At 33.6% G+C, this 21,288-nt stretch overlaps 2 protein-coding genes and 1 non-coding gene across 3 annotated transcripts in view; 1 reads left to right on the plus strand and 2 right to left on the minus strand.

The window, feature by feature from the left end:
- ec (ubiquitin specific peptidase echinus) overlaps positions 1 to 21,288 on the minus strand; it is a 120,709-nt gene that overhangs the window by 86,948 nt on the left and 12,473 nt on the right. The window lies entirely within an intron of this gene.
- On the minus strand, positions 2,203 to 2,274 carry TRNAE-CUC (transfer RNA glutamic acid (anticodon CUC)). The gene has a single exon. It is a non-coding gene; the product is annotated as a tRNA-Glu (tRNA).
- LOC117224779 (uncharacterized) lies at positions 18,292 to 20,580 on the plus strand. Its single transcript, XM_033477912.2, has 2 exons — positions 18,292 to 19,157; positions 19,635 to 20,580. The coding sequence occupies exons 1-2, from the start codon at positions 18,488 to 18,490 to the stop codon at positions 19,850 to 19,852; spliced, it is 888 nt and encodes a 295-aa protein (XP_033333803.2). The 5' UTR covers positions 18,292 to 18,487; the 3' UTR covers positions 19,853 to 20,580.

Consider the following 21,288-nt stretch of genomic DNA (forward strand, 5'->3'; position numbering starts at 1 on the left):
AAATTGTAATAATCCATTGCGTTTGAAATTTTTGAAAAAAATAACTGTGAGAACTAGCCTAGTGAAAAAGGCATGAAAAATCGTAATTATATGGATATTACGTGATTAATAGATTTTACACACATATAATGTGTATTATTACATATAATAATATAATATTCTATAATTCTATTCTATAATATTCTATAATATAGTACTATATACACACAGTACTATATTATAATACTATAATATAATATTATATAATATAATACTATAATATAATAGTATTATAATATAGTACTGTATATAGTACTATATGTATATATATATATATTATAGAATATTATATTATTATATTATTATATATTATAATATTATAATAAAATAAATAAATAAATATAATACTATAATAGTATTATAATATAGTACTAATATACTATATTATATTATATCGCTTTATCATTCCAAGTAATAGTAAAAAATTTTTTTTAAAGTATTTTAATTATTATATATATATATATAAACTAGACCCTTCGACATTAAAAAAAAAATTCAAGTCATTTAGTTCGTTTTAAAAAAGTTACCGCATCTTGAAAGGATACGGGTTGTATACGATACACTATTGTAAAATTAATTCTATTCTAATTAATTGTTTATTTTCCGAGTCTTAAAAAAGTCCAAGTGAATTATAAATAAAAATTGTTAATATTTATCGAAGCACGTAATCTACTTGCACTTTTTACAAATCAACGAACCTCATAAGGGTGCAAAAATCGGCGCACTAACCATCCCTTACGACAAGTAACGAGTATCGATCACGATTACTCGATCATCGCAACGATCCGAATCTCTCGTGACCCGAGGTCAGATAATCGCACGGATCGGCCAATAGAAAACCGACATACGAAATTCCGTAAACGAGCAAGCAGGTACCAGCCGCCCTCTTTTGAAACCTGACGCGTATCGAGTTGCCGACGTTTGGATCTGTTACAGCGAGACCGAGCCCTTTGGCCAAGTGAAAAAAAAAGAGAAAAAAAGAAATACCATGGCTGCATTGTTACAGAACCCTGAAAGCGACCACGAAGACAACGAACGACGCCCAGCTTAGCTCTCGAGCACGTATTCGGCCCGACCACTTTCCTCGGGCCACTCGAAATTAACGCCGACCACTCAGCCGTACCATTTAGTATGTCGGCTATGCGAGAGTCCAACCGCGCCCTACCCCTTTGGCCCTTCGCGCGCCCTTCAACAGCCGATAATATCGGCTTTCTTCAGCATCTCTTCTGCTCGCTCGCGCCTCTTATTTTCCCTTTCGATGCGGAAATAGCGGTGGCCTGTTTTATTATATTCTCTTCGATTTTATACATATGTATAATAATTTTTGTCAATTTTTAAAAATTTTCATTATGTGCTCAGATAAAGAAGTGAAAACACGAGAGTTAGTTCAAGTGTAATACCACAATTAAGAAAGTAGTGTTTTATAATACTATATATTTATAGTATATTAGTATATTGTAGTATATTCTAGTAAATTATATATTTATAGTATATTAATATATTATAGTGTATTATAGTAAATTATATATTTATTATATCATAATATATAATAATATATATTTAATATAATACATATATTTATAGTATATTAATATATTGTGGTATATTATAGTATATTATAGTAAATTATATATTTATTATATCATAATATATAATAATATATATTTAATATTTAATATAATATATATATTGTAATAATATATATAATATATATAGATATTTGAATAATGTAATCCGAACGAATGAATTTGAATTGCATAGAGTTCGAATTGTTGTCAACGTGCAAAAAGAACGTGACGGTGATACCGATACGATAGATATCGTGTAAAAAAAATTCGATTAAAGATCTGTACCCAGAAGTCAATGATCCATGACACGATTGTATCACGAATAGATTATTGAAATTAATGCTCTCGAGTATCAATGAGTCACTGGGCACTTTGATCGTATCGGTAACAATAATCCTGTAGAACCAGGGCTGGAAAAAGTGTTCTGGAACACTTTAATATAGTGTCCTATTTGTAACAGTCGGTGTGAAATTTTTTCTTTTTTTTTATAAATAGTATTCGAACTTATATTAGATAACAATTGTCATTTTTGGTCTGCGAGATTAATTATGTAATATCGTCGGATACAGGGGAAAAAAGTATGAAAAAAAAAGAATTCCGGTACCGGGAATCGAACCCGAGCCTCCTGGGTGAGAGCCAGGTATCCTAGCCACTAGACCATACCGGATTGATGTGTTACTTCTCCTGTTCGTGTGATTTAATATAAGAGAGTACATATAACTCCTTTATAATAATTTAATATGATTGACTATTGATCATCGTTTTTCTTATATAATACTATATATAATTCTATATATTGTATATATAGTAGATTATGGTATTATGATATAGTATACTAGTACTATATTATAATACTATCATAGTATTATAATATAGTATATTAGTACTATATATTATATATTATTATATATTAATATACTATATATATTATACTATAATATGTTAGTACTATATTATAATACTATCATAGTATTATGATATAATATATTAGTACTATATATTATATATTATAATATATTAATATACTATATATATTGTATAGTAGTAGATTATGGTATTATAATATAGTATACTAGTACTATATTATTTTATAGTATTATATATAAGTATATAATATAATATAATAAATATAATGCTAATATAATATACTATAATAATAATACTATATGTAGTATTATATTATATATATATACTATATTATAGTACTATATTAGTATAATCTACCTGTTACAGTTTCATAAAATTAGGTATGAATTAAATTCAAGTAATCATAAGAATTTCCTATGGGTCCCTCAAATTTATATAATTTTCTTTAAGTGTTTCAATACTTTCGGTGAGGGGGGGGGGGATGTACCTACTGCCACAGAGTTTGATAATTCTTTTAAAACGATTTTCATGAAAACTGTTCCGAAAGATACCGTTCGAAATCAGAATGTTCCCTTTAAACGTTCGTTTAAACCGAACGTGATAGTGAACAGTTTAATTTCAGTGTTATCTTTCCCGTGGTTCGGCGTCGTGACGCCTCCCGCGCGGTCTTTACGGCGTCGACTTGTGTGTCCGCAACGGAAATAACCTCGTCGATAGCGGCGGACCACCAGTTTTCTGCCATAATACGCGCCATCTTCCTTCCTCGAGTCACTTCCGTTTTTCGTTTTTCCTCGCTCGTGGCTCCTGGCTCCCCTTTCATGGGTCCGTCGTAACGTTCGATAGTTGATTTTGCGGGAAAATTACGATAACGATGTTCTTTCTGCTGTTCTTGCACCGCACGCGAGACTTCGATGGGGGTTTCAAGGAATTCGAGCATGTTGATTTTCTATGGAAGCATTAAGATCCTTGAAACGAGACAACGGAGAACTCGGTGATCGACAATTCCCGAGTTTCTGATCCGTTTCTCTTTCAAAGTGTTCATTATTTCATATAATATTTTAATATAATATTTTATACAATAGAATAATTTAATATAATATTTTATACAATAGAATAATTTAATAGAATATTGTATACAATAGAATAATTTAATATAATATTTTAATATAATATTTTATACAATAGAATATTTTATTATAATACTTTATACAATATATTTCATATAATATTTTAATATAATATTTTGTACAATATTAATTATTTTAACCGTGATTTATCAACTGGCTCCAAGCAATGCGATCAATAATTGTATTTCGAGATCAAGAGGGGAGCACTCAAGATGTGCGACTTTGTATTATTTTTGTTTGCATTATAAAATCAATACGAAAGTGGGCTTATTCTTTTATTAAGACGATACAATTGAATAATCAAACGGTGTGGAAGAAGTGAGAGTCGACATGTTGAATGACCGAACGATGAATGAGAAGTGAGAGTCGATGTATTGAATGGAGCGATGATGAATGAGAACCTGTGTGAGAGGCGATTGAAATTTTTATGCGTGTATTGAAATACTATGCGTAAAATTTGCATGGAAAGTGTTTATATTTTAACATTGAATTTACGAGATTGATAAAATGTTGTATAAAATATTAGATTGTATAAAATGTTATATTAAAATATTAGATTGTACAAAATATTATATTAAAATATCATATTGTATAAAATATTATATTAAAATATTAGATTGTATAAAATATTATATTAAAATATCATATTGTATAAAATATTATATTAAAATATTAGATTGTATAAAATATTATATTAAAATATCATATTGTATAAAATATTATATTAAAATATTATATGAAAATATTATACTGTATAAAATATTATACTGATCTATCAACAAATTTTGATTGTCGTTAATTACTAGACTGCGGATTTGATGCGTCTACGACAAAATTGGATGGTTACAACTTAAAGTAGAATGACAGTTTAAAAATGTCACAGTGTCTCATTTTTAATCTATTAAAGTGATTAAAGAAATATTGAATTTTCCGCTAAGTGTTTCTGTTCGTTGCAACTAATTGCAGACAAGTTATATTTTGCATAGAAATTCGCGGTCTAGTAATTACGATTTAAAAAATATGAAAATCCATTCGTTGAAATTTCTTTCCGTTCCTGCCGTCAGAATTGACACGTGCCGTACGAGCCCCAGGAAAGTGAACAGTGAAAGAACTCGAAAGAAACCCTCTCTTGTAAACGTGTAGATGGTGGTCGGTCTATAAATACGCTTGCGTTGCGTACATTGTCATTCAAAACAACGGAGCTTTATGACGTTGGCATGCGCAACACGTAGGGGATTGTCTTGAAAGGAAATATACAATGGTAGGGGACGGCCTCGAAATTTTGAAGGTTTCTCGAAACTTCTATGTATATCTCGCCGAATACATTATAAATTATCTCCTACACTGATCTGCAGCAGATCGAAGAAAAAGTTTTCGTACACCTTTCGAAACGAAATAACCTTTTTATGGCTGAGCCAAGCGATATATTTATATCGCGATATATATTTATATTAAATCTATATATATTATAATTTATACTACATGTAGTACTAATACTATTTTAGTATTATAATATATATATATATATATATATATATATATATATATATATATATATATATATACAGTAGTAGTAAACTAGTACTATCTTATAATACTATAATATAAAATTATAATAAATAAAACTATAATAGTATTATAATATATAGTATAGTGGTACTATATTAGTATACTATAATACTATACTACAATGCTATAATATAATATAATATAATATATATAAAATTATAATACTATAATAGTATTATAATATAGTATATTAGTACTATATTATAATGCTACAATATTATTATAATATAGTACTATAATATCGTACACTAGTACTATATTTTATTAGTACTATCGTTTTTTAATTCCGCAACCAATTGCAATTTGCAAAAAAAAAAAAATTACATCGCTTGGTCTAATCATAAGAAAGTTATTCCGTTTTAAAGGATGCACGAACGCTTTGTATACCGATTGTACATAAGTACATAAAATTATTAATAGTTATATTCAGGAACGTTGAAGTACTTATAAACAATTACTCCGACCATAAATGAACTCATTCAAGAAAACATATCACTCATGTGATAATAGATCTAATCACTGTACAATTAGCTGCGTTAAAAAGAAAGCAATGAAATAAAAACCTGTTCGTAAGTGGTACAAGCGTATGAATGTCGATAAGCAAGCAAGCAATAAAAAGAATAATCTTGATAAACGAGTCATAAGAAACGCATGATTCCAGTATTCGAAAGTAAAATACAGTACGGAGACCTGTACTTCTTACCAGATTATAATAACAAATGGCAGGACGATCGTTCTAAAAGTAATATTTTTAATATTTATACAAAATATTGATATATAAAAAATTATAATATATATAAATTATTTTATAATTATTATTATTAATTATATCATAATTATTATAATATATATAAGTTATATTATAATTATTATAATACATATATATATGTTATATTATAATTATTATAATGCATATCAATTATATTATAATTATTATAATATATATAAATTATATATATACATATATATAATATATGTTACATAATATAATATATAATATATAAAAGAATTTATAAAAGAATTTTTAATATTCCTTTTATATTATTTTCACTAAAAGAAATATCCTTTTCATTCCATTCCTCATCGTTAACGAGTGCCTTAACTCCTAGCCGTTTAGCCGTGTACACCGACAAAATGTATCTCTTTTTAGCTCAAGCACGAACATCCTTTCCAGATAATGACGCGATATCAGTGGATAATCTGTACTCGCAAACGAGCTTTTTTGCCGCTTCCCTTGTAACATGTGCGGCAGCTAAATATGTATACGTTCACCTATTAAACCGATCGCAAATAATTTATAATATAACATTTACGGATATAAATAAAAATGGGAGCGAGAGACATCTATAACTGAAATCGGCAATTACTTCGTTGCCAACCCAATACATAGAGGAAGAATTCTAGCCGGGTTCCGCGGCACCGGGATCATCGTGGGCACCTTTTCTACGGTGAATTTTGTGGACGAGACGGTGTCCCGGCTTAAAGTCGGCGATGTCTGGCGGCGGTAATTGAAACGCGTGGTAGACGCGTGTGGATCGCTGTGCCGGGGCGCGGAACACGCGGAAACGACGGGAACGAAATTAAAACGAAAAGGGAGCCGCCGACCGAGTTTTCTTGTTCAAAGATACGACCGGTGCCGTTTAGCCGGGCGTGCATTAAATGCAGCCTCGCGCGCGGATTTATACGCGTCAGCATCATCGCGTTTCACCGCAATGCGGAGAACCCTCGCGGCGCGACGGGGCGGCTCGGGTGCTGCAGCACCCTCTCTGCCATCCGCGGCTTCTGGAATTTCTTCTGCCGCGATTGTAACCGCGGGCCGCTTGACGCGAGGGTAAACAATTACGCGAAGACGCAAAGAAGAAAGTTGGCAGTATGCACTCTCGTCCGTGGCAGTCGGGTTCAACGGCGAGCGATTTTTCGCTTATCCGTCGCCGACGGATACGGGGAAAAAGTTCGCGAATATGTAGCCGGGAACTGGAAGTGCGGCTCTTGGCCTCTCACGTCGTTACGTGAGCGACGTATTGGAACGGCGAATCTTTTTACTGCGGACATATTCACACGTTCGATTGTCTCTCCTAAACCTTTGTCTAGTGAAATCAATTTGGTCGACTTGTCGGGACTCGCTGAGAGATAGTAGCTGTTATCTGTTTTCTTTCTTTGTTTCTTTGTTTCTTTCTTTATTTATTTACGAATCAAGTGTTTTATGAAATTAACGTAGGCGTTATTATATTGTAAATATTATTAATTCTCTACAATTGTTGCTCAGCTTGCGAATAGAAATGGACAATTTGGGAAGAGGAGATACTATTATTCGAGTCTCGAGGCTCGTTTTTATAGTATACTTATATATAGTATATTTATAAGTATATTAATAAGTATATTTATAGTATACTATATTTATAGTATACTATATTTATAGTATAGTATATTTATAGTATAGTATATTTATAGTATACTATATTTATAGTATAGTATAATTATAAGTATATTTATAGTATAGAATATTTATAGTATACTTATAAGTATATTTATAGTATAGAATATTTATAGTACAGTACACTTATAAGTATATATTTATAGTATAGAATATTTATAGTATAGTATATTTATAGTATAGAATATTTATAGTATAGTATATTTATAAGTATATTTATAGTTTTACCAGTTTCTCCTGAATGTTATTCAAAGATTAATATTTGACAACACCATACATGTATATGCCATATTTTATTTGACACGGATTATCATTTAATTTAACCCCGGGCCGAATTAGCGAAAGTATTGTTCAAACGCCATCGAACGAAGCAAATAAATCAATTAGCATTCAAGGGTGCAAAAAATGTTCGGATTCGGTTGAGAATAATACGGTGAAAAAATTTGACTGCGCCAAGTGGGATTTCACAGCCTATCAACGCGATGATCGACGTGATAATTCGAGGTTTACCCGGTCCACATATTTTTCGCTCCAGAATATTTAGGATTTTCCGCTTATACGGACACGCTCATCCCAAGCTGATAACGCATCGCTTAATTTGTAAGCTAAAAAAATGTTCAAGCATCCGTCGCGTTTCAAACTGCTTATCAACGAGCCGATTAAAAAAAAAGCGTTTTTAATGATTTAATCGATGACGAGAATAATCTTATCTAACGCCGCGAAACAAGTAAACCGACTGCCATATATATATATATATATATATATATATATATATATATATATATATATATATAAAATAATAATAATAATATATAATATTATAATATAATAATAATAATAATATATAATATATAATATATATTTGTTTACTTGACCATATTATTTATACGGAATTAATAACATTCCATTACATCAACTTAATAATATATTAATAAATAATATTAATATCGTATATATAATATTAGCTCAACGTATGTAAATACAATGGCCGCCACTGTATGTTAATCACCGTGACTCGTAGCTCGTACGACAAGAAAATGATAGACCCAAACCGTGGTAGTTTCGCACTTCCGCACGGTTCACGTTCGAAAACGTCGATTACTGTAATCTCAAATTCACAGGTGTTCCTGTAATATAAGTGGCGCCACCAATTTCTGAACAAAAATTGCTAACCCAGGCTCGAGCAATTAGGTATCTCTGTTCCGAGAAAAGTGCCCAGGCGGCGTTCGTCTCTCTGACAACGAGTTGTTTTTTGCGGCGAAGCCCAGCAGCATGATTTAAATCATTGCTCGACGCAATCTTCTCAAATAACAATGATTGCGAATTTCAAACGTTCCGATGGTATCGTATTATAACGAATTTCGTATTGTTGTTAAAAATCCGGCGCAAATTCTTCCAAGAAAATCGTATTCGATAATAAAAAGTACATGATTACATAGGAAGTATACTTGAGGAAATTTTATTGTTCTTGAGCAGCGAATTATTGTAATCGTTAATTTAAATGCATAATATTTCAGTTGTGTCAGCCTTTTCGTAACAATTTATTCGGTTGATAAAAGGTGAAATAAAACCAAGGAAACAGTCTTTACATATTATAGTAGAAAAGATAACGTAACAAAAAAAAACAATTCATTTTTATTAAGAATTTCAATGAGATTGTAGTATATTATATTTATAAGTATATTTATAGTATACTTATAACTATATTTATAAGTATATTTATAGTATACTTATAACTATATTTATAAGTATATTTATAGTATACTTATAACTATATTTATAAGTATACTTATAGTATACTTATAGTATACTTATAACTATATTTGTAAGTATATTTATAGTATAATTATAACTATATTTATAGTATAATTATAACTATATTTATAGTATAATTATAACTATATTTATAAGTATATTTATAGTATAATTATAACTATATTTATAAGTATATTTATAGTATACTTATAACTATATTTATAAATATATTTATAGTATAATTATAACTATATTTGCAGTATACTTATAACTATATTTATAAGTATATTTATAGTAGACTATATTTATAAGTACATTTATAGTATACAATATTTATAAGTATATTTACAGTATACAATATTTATAAGTATATTTACAGTATACAATATTTATAAGTATATTTACAGTATACAATATTTATTAGTATATTTACGGTACAGCATATTTATCAGTATATTTATAAGTACATTTATAGGAAGCCAATGGTCCGGAACCGAAGCCCCATAAGTTTCTTGTCTCACTTGTTCCAAGATCGCAGCCGCGTTTTCGTCGGGGCGAGTGCGCCCGCGAAATTTTTCAAGAGCGCACCTGCGCGCGTCCGAGTATCAAATGTTGCCCAGTTGCACATCATGATTGCGGCCTTCGAGAAAAACTTGCTGAACCGGTCACGCGTAAAATATCACGGGAGCCTCTTCTTGACAAGAGGACCGAGCGAGAGGAGAGCGAGCACGAGGCTGCGGTATTATCGCGTCCGCTCGCGACGCGATCGTTCTTTTGCGGTATCGTGCGCGTAGAAACATTTTATGCTTTGAGAGCCGTTTGTTGCATTCTTAAAGGGACGACGCGCCGTGCCGCGCCGCGAGAAAACAATTTCATTCCGAGGTACAAACAAGACACGACTGGAACTTTACGAGCCCTTTAGTAGGTAGCCAGGCCGGAAATTATGGCGGAACTAAATTCGCGGGATACGCGACGCAACACTGTAGCTGAATCGATTTTTAACTCTTCATGCTCCACTGGCGACGTCGAGTCGCCGCTTGAAATTGTTGCACGATGTTTTTAAAAATAATTTCAACGTTTTTCGAATTCGTTTGTTTTTATATATATTTATATTATATTTTATATATATAATATAATAATAAATATAATAATAATATAATATAATAATAAATTGTAAATATATATATATTATTTATAAATAAATAAATATATTTATTTACAATTTATTATTTATTATTTATTATAATATATATTGTATATACATATAATATAATATAATAATATTAAATATTATATATTATATTATAATTATATATATAATAATATTAAATATATTATATTATACTATAATTATATATATATATTTATTTATTTATATATGTATATAATACAAGAATAACAATATTCGCAGCACCATCCGTACATTTTACATATTTTTGAATTTATTACAAATATTTATATATATATATATATATATTATTTATTACAAGAGTTCCTTTAAATAATTCCACTATTTTTTTCTTTCTCGTTTAGTTGCACTCCCATTGGTACCTGCGCTATAGTTTCTCATTTATTCTGAATCTCACTACGCCTAACGAGATTATTTAATTACGTTATCGCAGAGTAACACAAAAATGATTATTATTTTTCTTCCGTTAAGAGGAGACGATTTAACCTAGTTTGGTTCACGGCCACGTGCTCTGGATCAACGGTGCGTAAAGAATCTGCCACAAGTTGATCGCAATTACATAAAAAAGAAACGCGACTTTTTATCGTATCTCGATCTATGTGATAGGAATGTCTGCTCAATTTTGAAGATACGTATCTATCGAAGCAAAAGTCGATTCATCGAGATAATTCTTCTGTGAACGCCGAACGACAACATTTTCAACCTTTCCGATTATATCGAGCATTAAAATTGTTTTTTACTTGGTCTTTCATTGCGATAATCACTTTTAAGTACGGATATTGTAACACCGATTGCATTGACGGACGCTATTATTGCTTATGTTTGCTATTATTTTATCATTTCATTTTATTGCGTTGTCGTAAAATGTGGGCCTTACATTTACATTAGATCGCATTACATCGCAGTACATTTACATTACATCGCATTGCATTTACATTACATCGCATTACATCACATTACATTTACATTACATCGCATTACATCGCATTACATTTACATTACATCGCATTACATCGCATTACATCGCATTACATCGCATTACATCGCATTACATTTACATTACATCGCATTACATTTACATTACATCGCATTACATTTACGTTACATCGCATTACATCGCATTACATTTACATTACATTACATTACATTATATTACATATATTATATTATTGTCATGGAATGATATATGAATAAACATATACAATTCACAACGAAGACGACGAAGTTCCCTACAATAAATTTTAAAAACCATTTTTCAGTTACGCAAATACTTCGACAGTCTGAAACGACAGAGAAACGTCTGTCTCGCCATTGTCTTACGTACTATTGTTTCCCTAAAGCGATCAGCACAATGACACCGAAAGAAACAAGAGGAATAAAATTGATCCAGCAAAAAAATGACGACACAATCAAAGGCCCGAGGCTGAACACGAACAGAGTTATTATGCAGCGACCGAAATACTTTACACGTCTCTATCGAACGTGTAATTATTACGCGCAGGAGCAACGGAGTTCGTGATGATAATACCTCCGCTGATTATCGTTCTGTCCAGAACCTCCTCAGGGTCGTTTGAATTATATGTATAGACGCGTGAGGTAATAATAGCGATTCGAACGCGCGAGGTTGCGAAAGGCGACGAGACGGAAGACGGATCAGCCACGCTGGTCCCTTCTCGGGCCCAAAATTTCGGCCAAAATGCACAATTTCGCGTGATTTTTAGGAAAATTCCTAGTTCGTTTTTTTCGCCAAACAATTATTTTGCCATCTGAATGAAATAAGTTAATTTTAACTTCATCCGAGAATATTATTATTAACGTTGTATATTATATAATATATAATATTAATAATATTGATAATAATATATAATATCAATAATATTACAATAATAATAATATTAATAATAATATATAATATCAATAATATTATAATAATAATAATATTAATAATAATATATAGTATATAATATTAATAATAATATTTTCGGATGAAGTTAAAATATTAACTTATTATATTATTATATATTATATATAATACATATATATACATATATACGGTTATAGTGCTGTCAACGATGTTTGAAAATGAAAACAACTCGAGGAAAAATGAAGCTTTATATATATATATACGTGTCGATTATGTTAGAAATGAAGATACTTTGTTGCCCAAGCGTAATATACAGGGTGTACCGACACAATTTCTACTTAATTTGCTAGTTAATTCTCAGCAACGTCCAAAGAAACCCTTAAGCAACTCGACCCAATGTTTAAAAAATGATTCCATCCGAAGAGAACATTTCCGAACATCTTAGCGAGTACAGAACTTGGAAAAATTACTTGAAAAATTGCATTTCGGCCAGCTTTTCGAGAAAAGAGACCGCAGTGCGACGCGACGAACCGGTTGTGGCCCTGGCCGCTGCACTTATTTGGCCCCCGACGCGCGCCCCCTGCGCCCCCCAATCGGCTATAACCCGATCCCGGCAGACGAGACCAAGAAGAAAAAAGCACGGAAGAACTCGCAAAAGTGAACCGCGCACCTGGCCCAACGATGAAAACGCGGATTCGAGGCACCGTCGGAGACGCTCGCGCGCGCGCCAAAACGAACAGAGAAGTCGAGTAATTTCACAAAGCAGCCGTGAAAAGGGTTCGTCAACCTTCGTGTACCACAGCCAGTACGAAGCATGAAGAACGTTCGAAGTGCAGTAAGACCGAGGGGCGTGATGTTAATCGCTGTTATAGCTCTCGATCGGTTGATAATCGGCCGAAGTGTGCTCGATTATATGAGAAACAATTCGCGCGTTGTTGTCTGCAAGAATATTGGTCGCGGAGAAGCAATTATCGAAGAATTGAAGTTGGTACACGCTGGTCAAATGTTAACGAATTGAGTCATTTTATTGTGAAAGTGGCCCCTAAGTGCATTTGTGAATTATTGGGTTGGCAACTAAGTAATCGCCGATTTCAGTTATAGATGTCTCTCACTCCCATTTTTATAATATCCGTAAATGTTATATTATAAAATTATTATACTATATATATACTATTATTTACTATTATTTATAATACTATATGTTATACTGTTATATTATTATTATACTATATATACTATTATTTACTAGTATTTATAATACTATATATTATACTACAATATTATACTATTATACTCTTATTATACTATCGATACGATTATTTACTATTATTTATTTATATATATACTATTATTATATTATATTATACTATATATAATAGTATAATAGTATAATATTGTAGTATAATATATAGTATTATAAATAGTAATAATATATATATATATATATAAATAAAAATAATAGTAAATAATAGTATGTATATATATATATATATATATATATATATTTATACTACATATATTTATTTATTTATATATATATTTTTATACGGTATTTATACTTTTACACTTCAAATTTATAAATATCCGTGGTCTAATTATTACTATTACCAATAATATTCGTTCAAAAGGCTCCTACAAAACGACACCATAAATAATTACATGTGTAATACTGTCCCATGACAATTGTTTTCAGTATCCCCATATCGGTCTCCCCCATGTAAACGGTCAAGTGGTTACATAAGTCTATAAAAGGAGCAACAATTGCGACGCTGAATTGCAACACTGTCGAGAATAGGTAAGAGAGAATTGAGCCTTTTAAGGAATATTGACCTCCATTTGCGCTGGTTCGTCTTTTGTAGCAACGTGAACGTGAAATTCAAAGCTGATCAAAATCAAGACAGATCCCATACACACACACACACACACAAACCTATCCTATCGAAACCGATTGTAATGTAAAAAAAAAACTAATTTGAAAATAGAAATAGAAATAGAAATATTAATAGAAATAAAAATATTTAGAAATAGAAATAGAAATATTTAGAAATATAAAAACAGAAATATTAATAGAAATATAGAAATATTTCGAAGACTTCATGTTCGAAATAACATTTCAAACAATATCACAGAAAATTCTGTTCAGTTTTACGCGTCAGAGAATCGGGGAAACGAACAGAAAACCGGCGGCGTTCTCGCTAAAAAAAAAGTTAGCCGTTTCATCGGTCGCTCTTCGCGTTCGCCGCACTTTCGCGATGGAAAGTAAACAATACCGTGCATTCAGGGTCTTCTAATTCACACCTGAGAACGCGATGAAGAAGGAAAAAAAGGAGAGAATCGGTGTAGAATCCGCTCCTTTCTCCGTCGCGACCTTTCGTTTCGGCAAGTTTTCTCAAGGAGAAGTAAGGAGCATTAATAAAGAAACGGAGCCCGTTGTCTCGCGCCGACTCGGTTTTCACCGTGAAAACGCGCGCGTTGCGAACCTTTCCACGTGCAACAGAGTGCACAATGGAACACCCGGTCGTTCCACTTTCGAGGCAGCAGTCCCTGGTCCTTCGCAGGACCTCGCGCGCCTAAACAGGACTTCGTGCAACGTGCACAGTTTGCGACAAATAAGTCTCGAAACTGACCGAGTTCCAACATCATTGAAACAAGATATACGAATATTTCTCGATGTTTTTCATTCAAAATATTCTCCTCCAGTTTCGATACACTTGTCACAGCGATTCGACGGCGATTCAAACGCGTGTTCCAGCTCGTTTCGTGGAATCGCCTCTAGCGCTCGCGTCGAAGCTGTTTCGACGGTCGAGATGTCGTTAAAAATGCATCCTTTCGACTTCAATTTCAATTTTGAGACCAGGGAGAAGTCGCCTGGGGTCAAATCAGGCGAACACGGTGGACGATTCGACGCGCGGACTCGATTTCGAGCCGAAAATCGACGAACAACGAGCGAGGCGCGACTCGGTGCATCGTCGCGCAACGGACACCGGGTCTCCGGATCGCGATATTCGGATCGAACACGACGGATTCTGGCCGTCGAACGCTTCGAAGCTTCGAGATAATATGTTCCAGTAATCGTTTGGCCGGTTGGAACGAATTCCCCGCGGATAATTCCTTCGCCGTCGAAGAATGTAACGAGCATCGTCTTGATTTTCGATGGAACTTCCCGGTGCTCTTCGGCTCGCGGTGAATCTTTCGACTTCCATTCCGCGCTTCCACGCTTGGTTTCCGGTTCGTACCGAAAGCACCGTGTTTCATCACTCCGTAACAATTGATTTCAGGAAGTTTGAAACGTTTCCGGCGGCTGTGACCGCTTTCTTTGGAACGATCGACGCGCGACGATTTTTGGTCGTGTTTCAACGTCGACGAGTAAGTTGTTCAAGGAGAATTGTTATAACTTTGCTGTTTATCAACAGATCAAATCGAAATTTATACCGTTCGAAAGAGGAATATCGCAGCTTTCAAACGCCGGTTTAGAAACATAGATCGCGCTATTTGTTATTGAGATATTGAACCGAGCTCTCGAAACTTATTTGTCGCACTGCTTGTGAAAATATCAATTCTTCCACGTTTATAGTGGTTTTTGCTGATTTATCAACGGATCGAATCGAAATTTATACCAGTCGAAAGAGGAATATCACAGCTTTCAAACGACGGTTTAAGAACGTAGATGACGCTATTAGTTAATGAGATATCGTTCTCGAAACTTATCGCGCTCGTGGCCATTTGCCAGCGACAGGCTCGAAAGTTCCTCTCCGCTGCATCTCTCGTTGCATTATGCAGCCCGAGCGACTGCATTTCTCTGTCTCCGTCCCTCAGCCACGTCTCCCCGGTGCTATCCTACTCGCCGGATAAATATGTATGTCGGACGGGACATGATTTATTTGCGCGAAATTATCTTCGTCACTCGTCGTCGGATCGTTACCATGATCGAGGACGTAACCCTCGCCGTGTTCTCAGGGTCAAGGTTATGTCTTGTGCGATCTTTTCTCTTGGCGAACGGGTTTATGCTGTCTACGCGCTTCCATCCGTGAGTCATCGCGTACTATCTCATACCCACTGCCCAATAATAAGTATTTCGACTTATTCGACTACTCGTTTTGTTGCTTCGTTGTTTGTCTTTCAGACGTTGCTTTGCGAAAAGCTGTCGTTGAAGCGTCTTTTTTAAACAAGTAATGGCTTTTTGTACGAACAAGTTTATACTTTTATGCAGCATCGAATAGTATTTGGTTGTAACATTAATTAAGGCTAGAACGAAAATTTAAAAAATGCATTTTGTAGATTTTAAGTAAGTTACATGTATTTCTGAGGTGATTTGAAACAACTTTTTCCTTTACAAAAGTTTTCTCCGAGGCACCGTTAACGAGTTATTAACGAAAAACAGTGACCAATGAGGGGCGAGCTCGCTCGGCGCTAGACGACCGAGCCAATCAGTGGAACCGAGCTCCGCGCGCTCGTTGGCTCGGCCGCCGCCGCTCGCTAGCCGAGTTCGCCTCCCATTGGTCACCGTTTTTCGTTAATAACTCGTAAACGAAGCCGCGGATTGCAATTTCGTTAAGGAAAAAGTTACTTCGAATAACCTCAGGAACCTCTTAAAACTATTAGTTCTAAAATCTATCTTAATTTCTTATTTTATTCACAACGCTGCATCCAATGATAGAATTATACGAGCTTGTTAACATTGTTACAAACAAATTTCGTTCAAATGTGAACAAAATTAACATTCAAAAATTGATTAATCCCCAGAAAATACGTTTTTTCCGATTGGAAAAGCAATGCACTGTTTGTGCATCGGAAAATTAACGCGTTCCATTCGACGAATGTTTAAAGCGTGCATCAGCGCAAATATTTGAACAAATAGAAGGCTATAGACGCGAGAGAAAAAAAAATTGTTGTTAAACAAACATTTGCAGTCTAGAGATATCGGTTTAACGAACCTAATCGGTCGTCCACGAAACGGTCGGCTATTCGCAGGGACAAGTTCCCGTTGTTTTCAGTTGGCCGATACATTTGAAGAGCACGCACGTATCGTTAAAACGGTACATTTCCACGAAGTTCGCCGATAACTCGTAGAAAGACGGTCTTGTTAAATTCGATAGCAAACAAGAGGCCCGCTCGAAGCACAGGAGAACTTCGGTCACGAATGAAATCCGTTCGCTTTCCAGCTGCGGACGCGAAAAACTAGGACTTCTATCATGCTTCGACGAAGTCAATTATGCATTGTTCGTTCCATCGTTTAATTAACCGGCCAAAAAGCACTCAACGAAATGAAAAAGTCGCGTGTAAGCCAATGCCACGGACAGTCCAAGGGGGGAGGGTACCCGCCCACGTTTCAGCTTATTAATTACCTGGCGATGTTGATCATGGAGAAAATTCAAAGTGGGTGCTAGAACGCTATGAAAGCGACGTTCTTTCTGTTCAGTGCTGGTGCTACCGGCGGTATGTGAACAATAAGGAGACAATATACGCTGTTGTTAGCGAGTTATGGCAAGTGGTAACTAAATATTCTCTGTTTTAATGTTATTGTTACTATTGATATTGTTATTGCATTAATGTTATTATTAATATTAATATTATTATTACTGCATCGATATTATTATTACTATTAATATTATTATTACTGCATCGATATTATTATTACTATTAATATTATTATTACTGCATCGATATTATTATTGCATTAATATTATTATTACTGCATCAATATTATTATTACTATTAATATTATTGTTGCATTAATATTATTATTACTATTAATATTATTGCATTAATATTATTATTACTATTAATATTATTGTTGCATTAATATTACTATTACTATTAATATATATATATATATATATATATATATATATATATATATTATTATTATTATCTTTAATATTATTATCTCTTCTTTCCAAATCGTCCATTTTTCTGCACAAAAAAATCATCCGATTTTTATCACATCGATCTTTATCTTCAACTTTTTCTTCCCTTTCAGAAAAACCTTTCGCAACCATCGCATTTTATACAAAAGATTATTTACATATATTACTATAGAACGCCCTAGAGCATCGAGCAACATTTTCGAGCAACATGGATATTTGGTTTCCAACGATCTCCCCTTCGCCTCCTAAAACGACGAGTATCACGAAAATCAACACGGTGAAATCGAGCATCCCCGAAACCACGGCTCGAATCGCGGACCTGACGTTCGTCTTTTTCGGAGTCAACCTGAACTTCTTCATGATAGCGGTGATACTATCGAAAGCTTCGATGAGAACAGCCATGAATTTCTACATCGTCAGCCTGGCCTGTTCGAACATGGTGATCCTGATCGAACCGTGGCAAGAAATAATGAATTGGTTCTTCTCCGTCGACAGGATATTGAACATGGATTACGTCTGTCTGATAAGCTTCGACGTTTCCGTGATAACTATAGGTGTGCTGAAATTTCTCCTCTACGTCAACGTGTTCCGGCATGACACGTCATTGGGGCACGCGTTGTGCAAGAAACGAACGGCGATCAAAGGGATCTTGTTGATTTGGTCGGCCAGCATCATTGAATTAGCGATCGGCCTGCATATATACGACTTCTACGAGGGCGACATGGCCGAAATTTACGTTTGGAACACGTTCATGTTCTTCATTTGCCCGTTTCTCATATTCGCTATGCTCGACAGCCTGATCTTCTACAATCTGATGATATTCAGGGAGATCGAGGGATCGTGGCGGTCGAAAGAATTAGGATGCCAAATCATGCTAGGTAAAGGAATATCAAAAATAAGTTTATCAAAAAGTGTAAAGAGTAATGTCCCAAAATTATGGTATTTCCGGGAACTGAGAGGTTCCTGAGGTGATACGAAGCAACTTTCTCCTTTACGAAAATGTTCTCCGACGCACCGTTAACGAGTTATTAGCGAAGAACGCTGAACCAATGAGAAGCGAGCGCTCGGCTAGCGCGCGAGGCACCAATAAGCGGAACTGGGCTTCGCGCGCTCGTTGGCTCGGCCGCCTCGCGGCGCCGCCTAGCGCTAGGCGAGCTCGCGTCTCATTGGTCAACTGTTTTTCGTTAATAACTCGTAGACAAAGCCCCGTATAACATTTTCGATAAGGAAAAAGTAGCTTCAAATGACCTCACGAACCCCTCGGTTCGCAAAAATACAATAATTTTGGGACACTCTGTACAATGCATATAAGCTGGTGTAGAATGTTCTGTAGAATAGCGAAAACTCCTTCGCAGAGATCATCACACTGGCTTTCTATTTTATTCGTGCGCCATACCGAGTTGCCAGGGCGATAAATTTCATTTGGCCGAAACTGTCGTGTTGCACGGACAGTAAGAGAGAGGTGCTTTTCTTCATTGCCAAGAGTTTCCCAGCGATCTTTTCCATCATTTATATGGCATCGTCGAACGAATTTCACAGTGCTCTTAAGGTTCGTTGTGTAATCTCTGATTAAATCTTACTGATATTTTGATCATTTTAAATATTTAATAATATTGGAATCTTAAATATGCATGCATAACCGAATATTAACGGATATCGATAAATATTAAATGATATCAGTTTTGTTTCTTTTTTTACACAACATGGAATCACAAGAGAATTAAGATGCAATCATCAAAAGCTGCCCACAGAATTTTTATATATCTCCGACGTGATTGTCATATTTTTTCGCTATAATGCCAAATAATAATTATGAGAGGATTACTGTCTTCGACAAATTAATTCTAGCGAAATTTAACAGTATTTAATATAATTAATAGTTATTACTATAATAAATAGTAATCAATATAATTGGTAGTAATTGATATAATTGATGTAATTGATATAATTGGCAGTAATCGATATAATTGATATAATTGACAGTAATCGATATAATTGATATAATTGATGTAATCGATATAATTGATATAATTGTCAGTTACAAAGTTTATCACTTATTTAGTGCAATTAAATACAATTTTAATAAGGAACAATTTTTTTGAAACAAAGCGATTGTACAAGCCATTTAAATTACCATTTGTTAATATTATCGAAGCCATAATTACTGTACCACCTTTTTACATGATAAATTTTATAATTTATTTTACACAATGTCTTCATATGTATAATAAATGCAGTCAATTTCGAAGAGACAATTTTGTCATTCTCCTTCCCCTCGCTTTTCTTTCTTCGTTCCTCTCTCCTTTATCGATGTCTCAAGGTCGTGCCAGCTTCTGGCAGCACGTTTCATTTGCATGTTCGTGACGTTTGTAATTTGTAACTTCTATTATTGGAACTCTATTTAGTAGCGTCTACGAAGTGTGGAAATTCAATGTGTTGCGAAGAGGACTAGTTACGATATGGGACACGATTATTTATCAATCGAATTTATTAACTCACATTATTATTTTTTAGTTCACGATTATTCATATTTATGAGTTATTTATTCGATTCGTAATAAATAATAAATGAGCATACACTCTTATCAATTAACAATATAAATCGATAAAAATCAACGTTCTCATTTCTGTCGTTATATCTTTCCAAATTTGAAATCTATTATTAAGATAATAATATTAAATAATAATATTAATAAATATTATTAATAATATTAAATAATAATATTATTAAATTAAATTAATAATATTAACTAATGTCATAAACTCACCGTTAAAATCCACAATATTTTTCATCAACGGCCTGCACGTATTTTCGTCGAACGCAAAAAGAATCGATTTTATATCGAATAGAGCGCCACGCGAGCATCGATAGAATTCGCAACATATTTGCAAGGCGGAGGCCTGAAAAGTCGCGGGGCCGCAAAGTCGTGAATTCATTGCGCTCTCTGTATGCAAATTGGCCTCTCTTTGGTTAGGTCTGGCCAGCGCACAAGTCGACGACGGAGGGTCG

The sequence above is a fragment of the Megalopta genalis genome, chromosome 9, assembly GCF_051020955.1.
Source record: "Megalopta genalis isolate 19385.01 chromosome 9, iyMegGena1_principal, whole genome shotgun sequence".
NCBI lineage: Eukaryota > Metazoa > Arthropoda > Insecta > Hymenoptera > Halictidae > Megalopta > Megalopta genalis.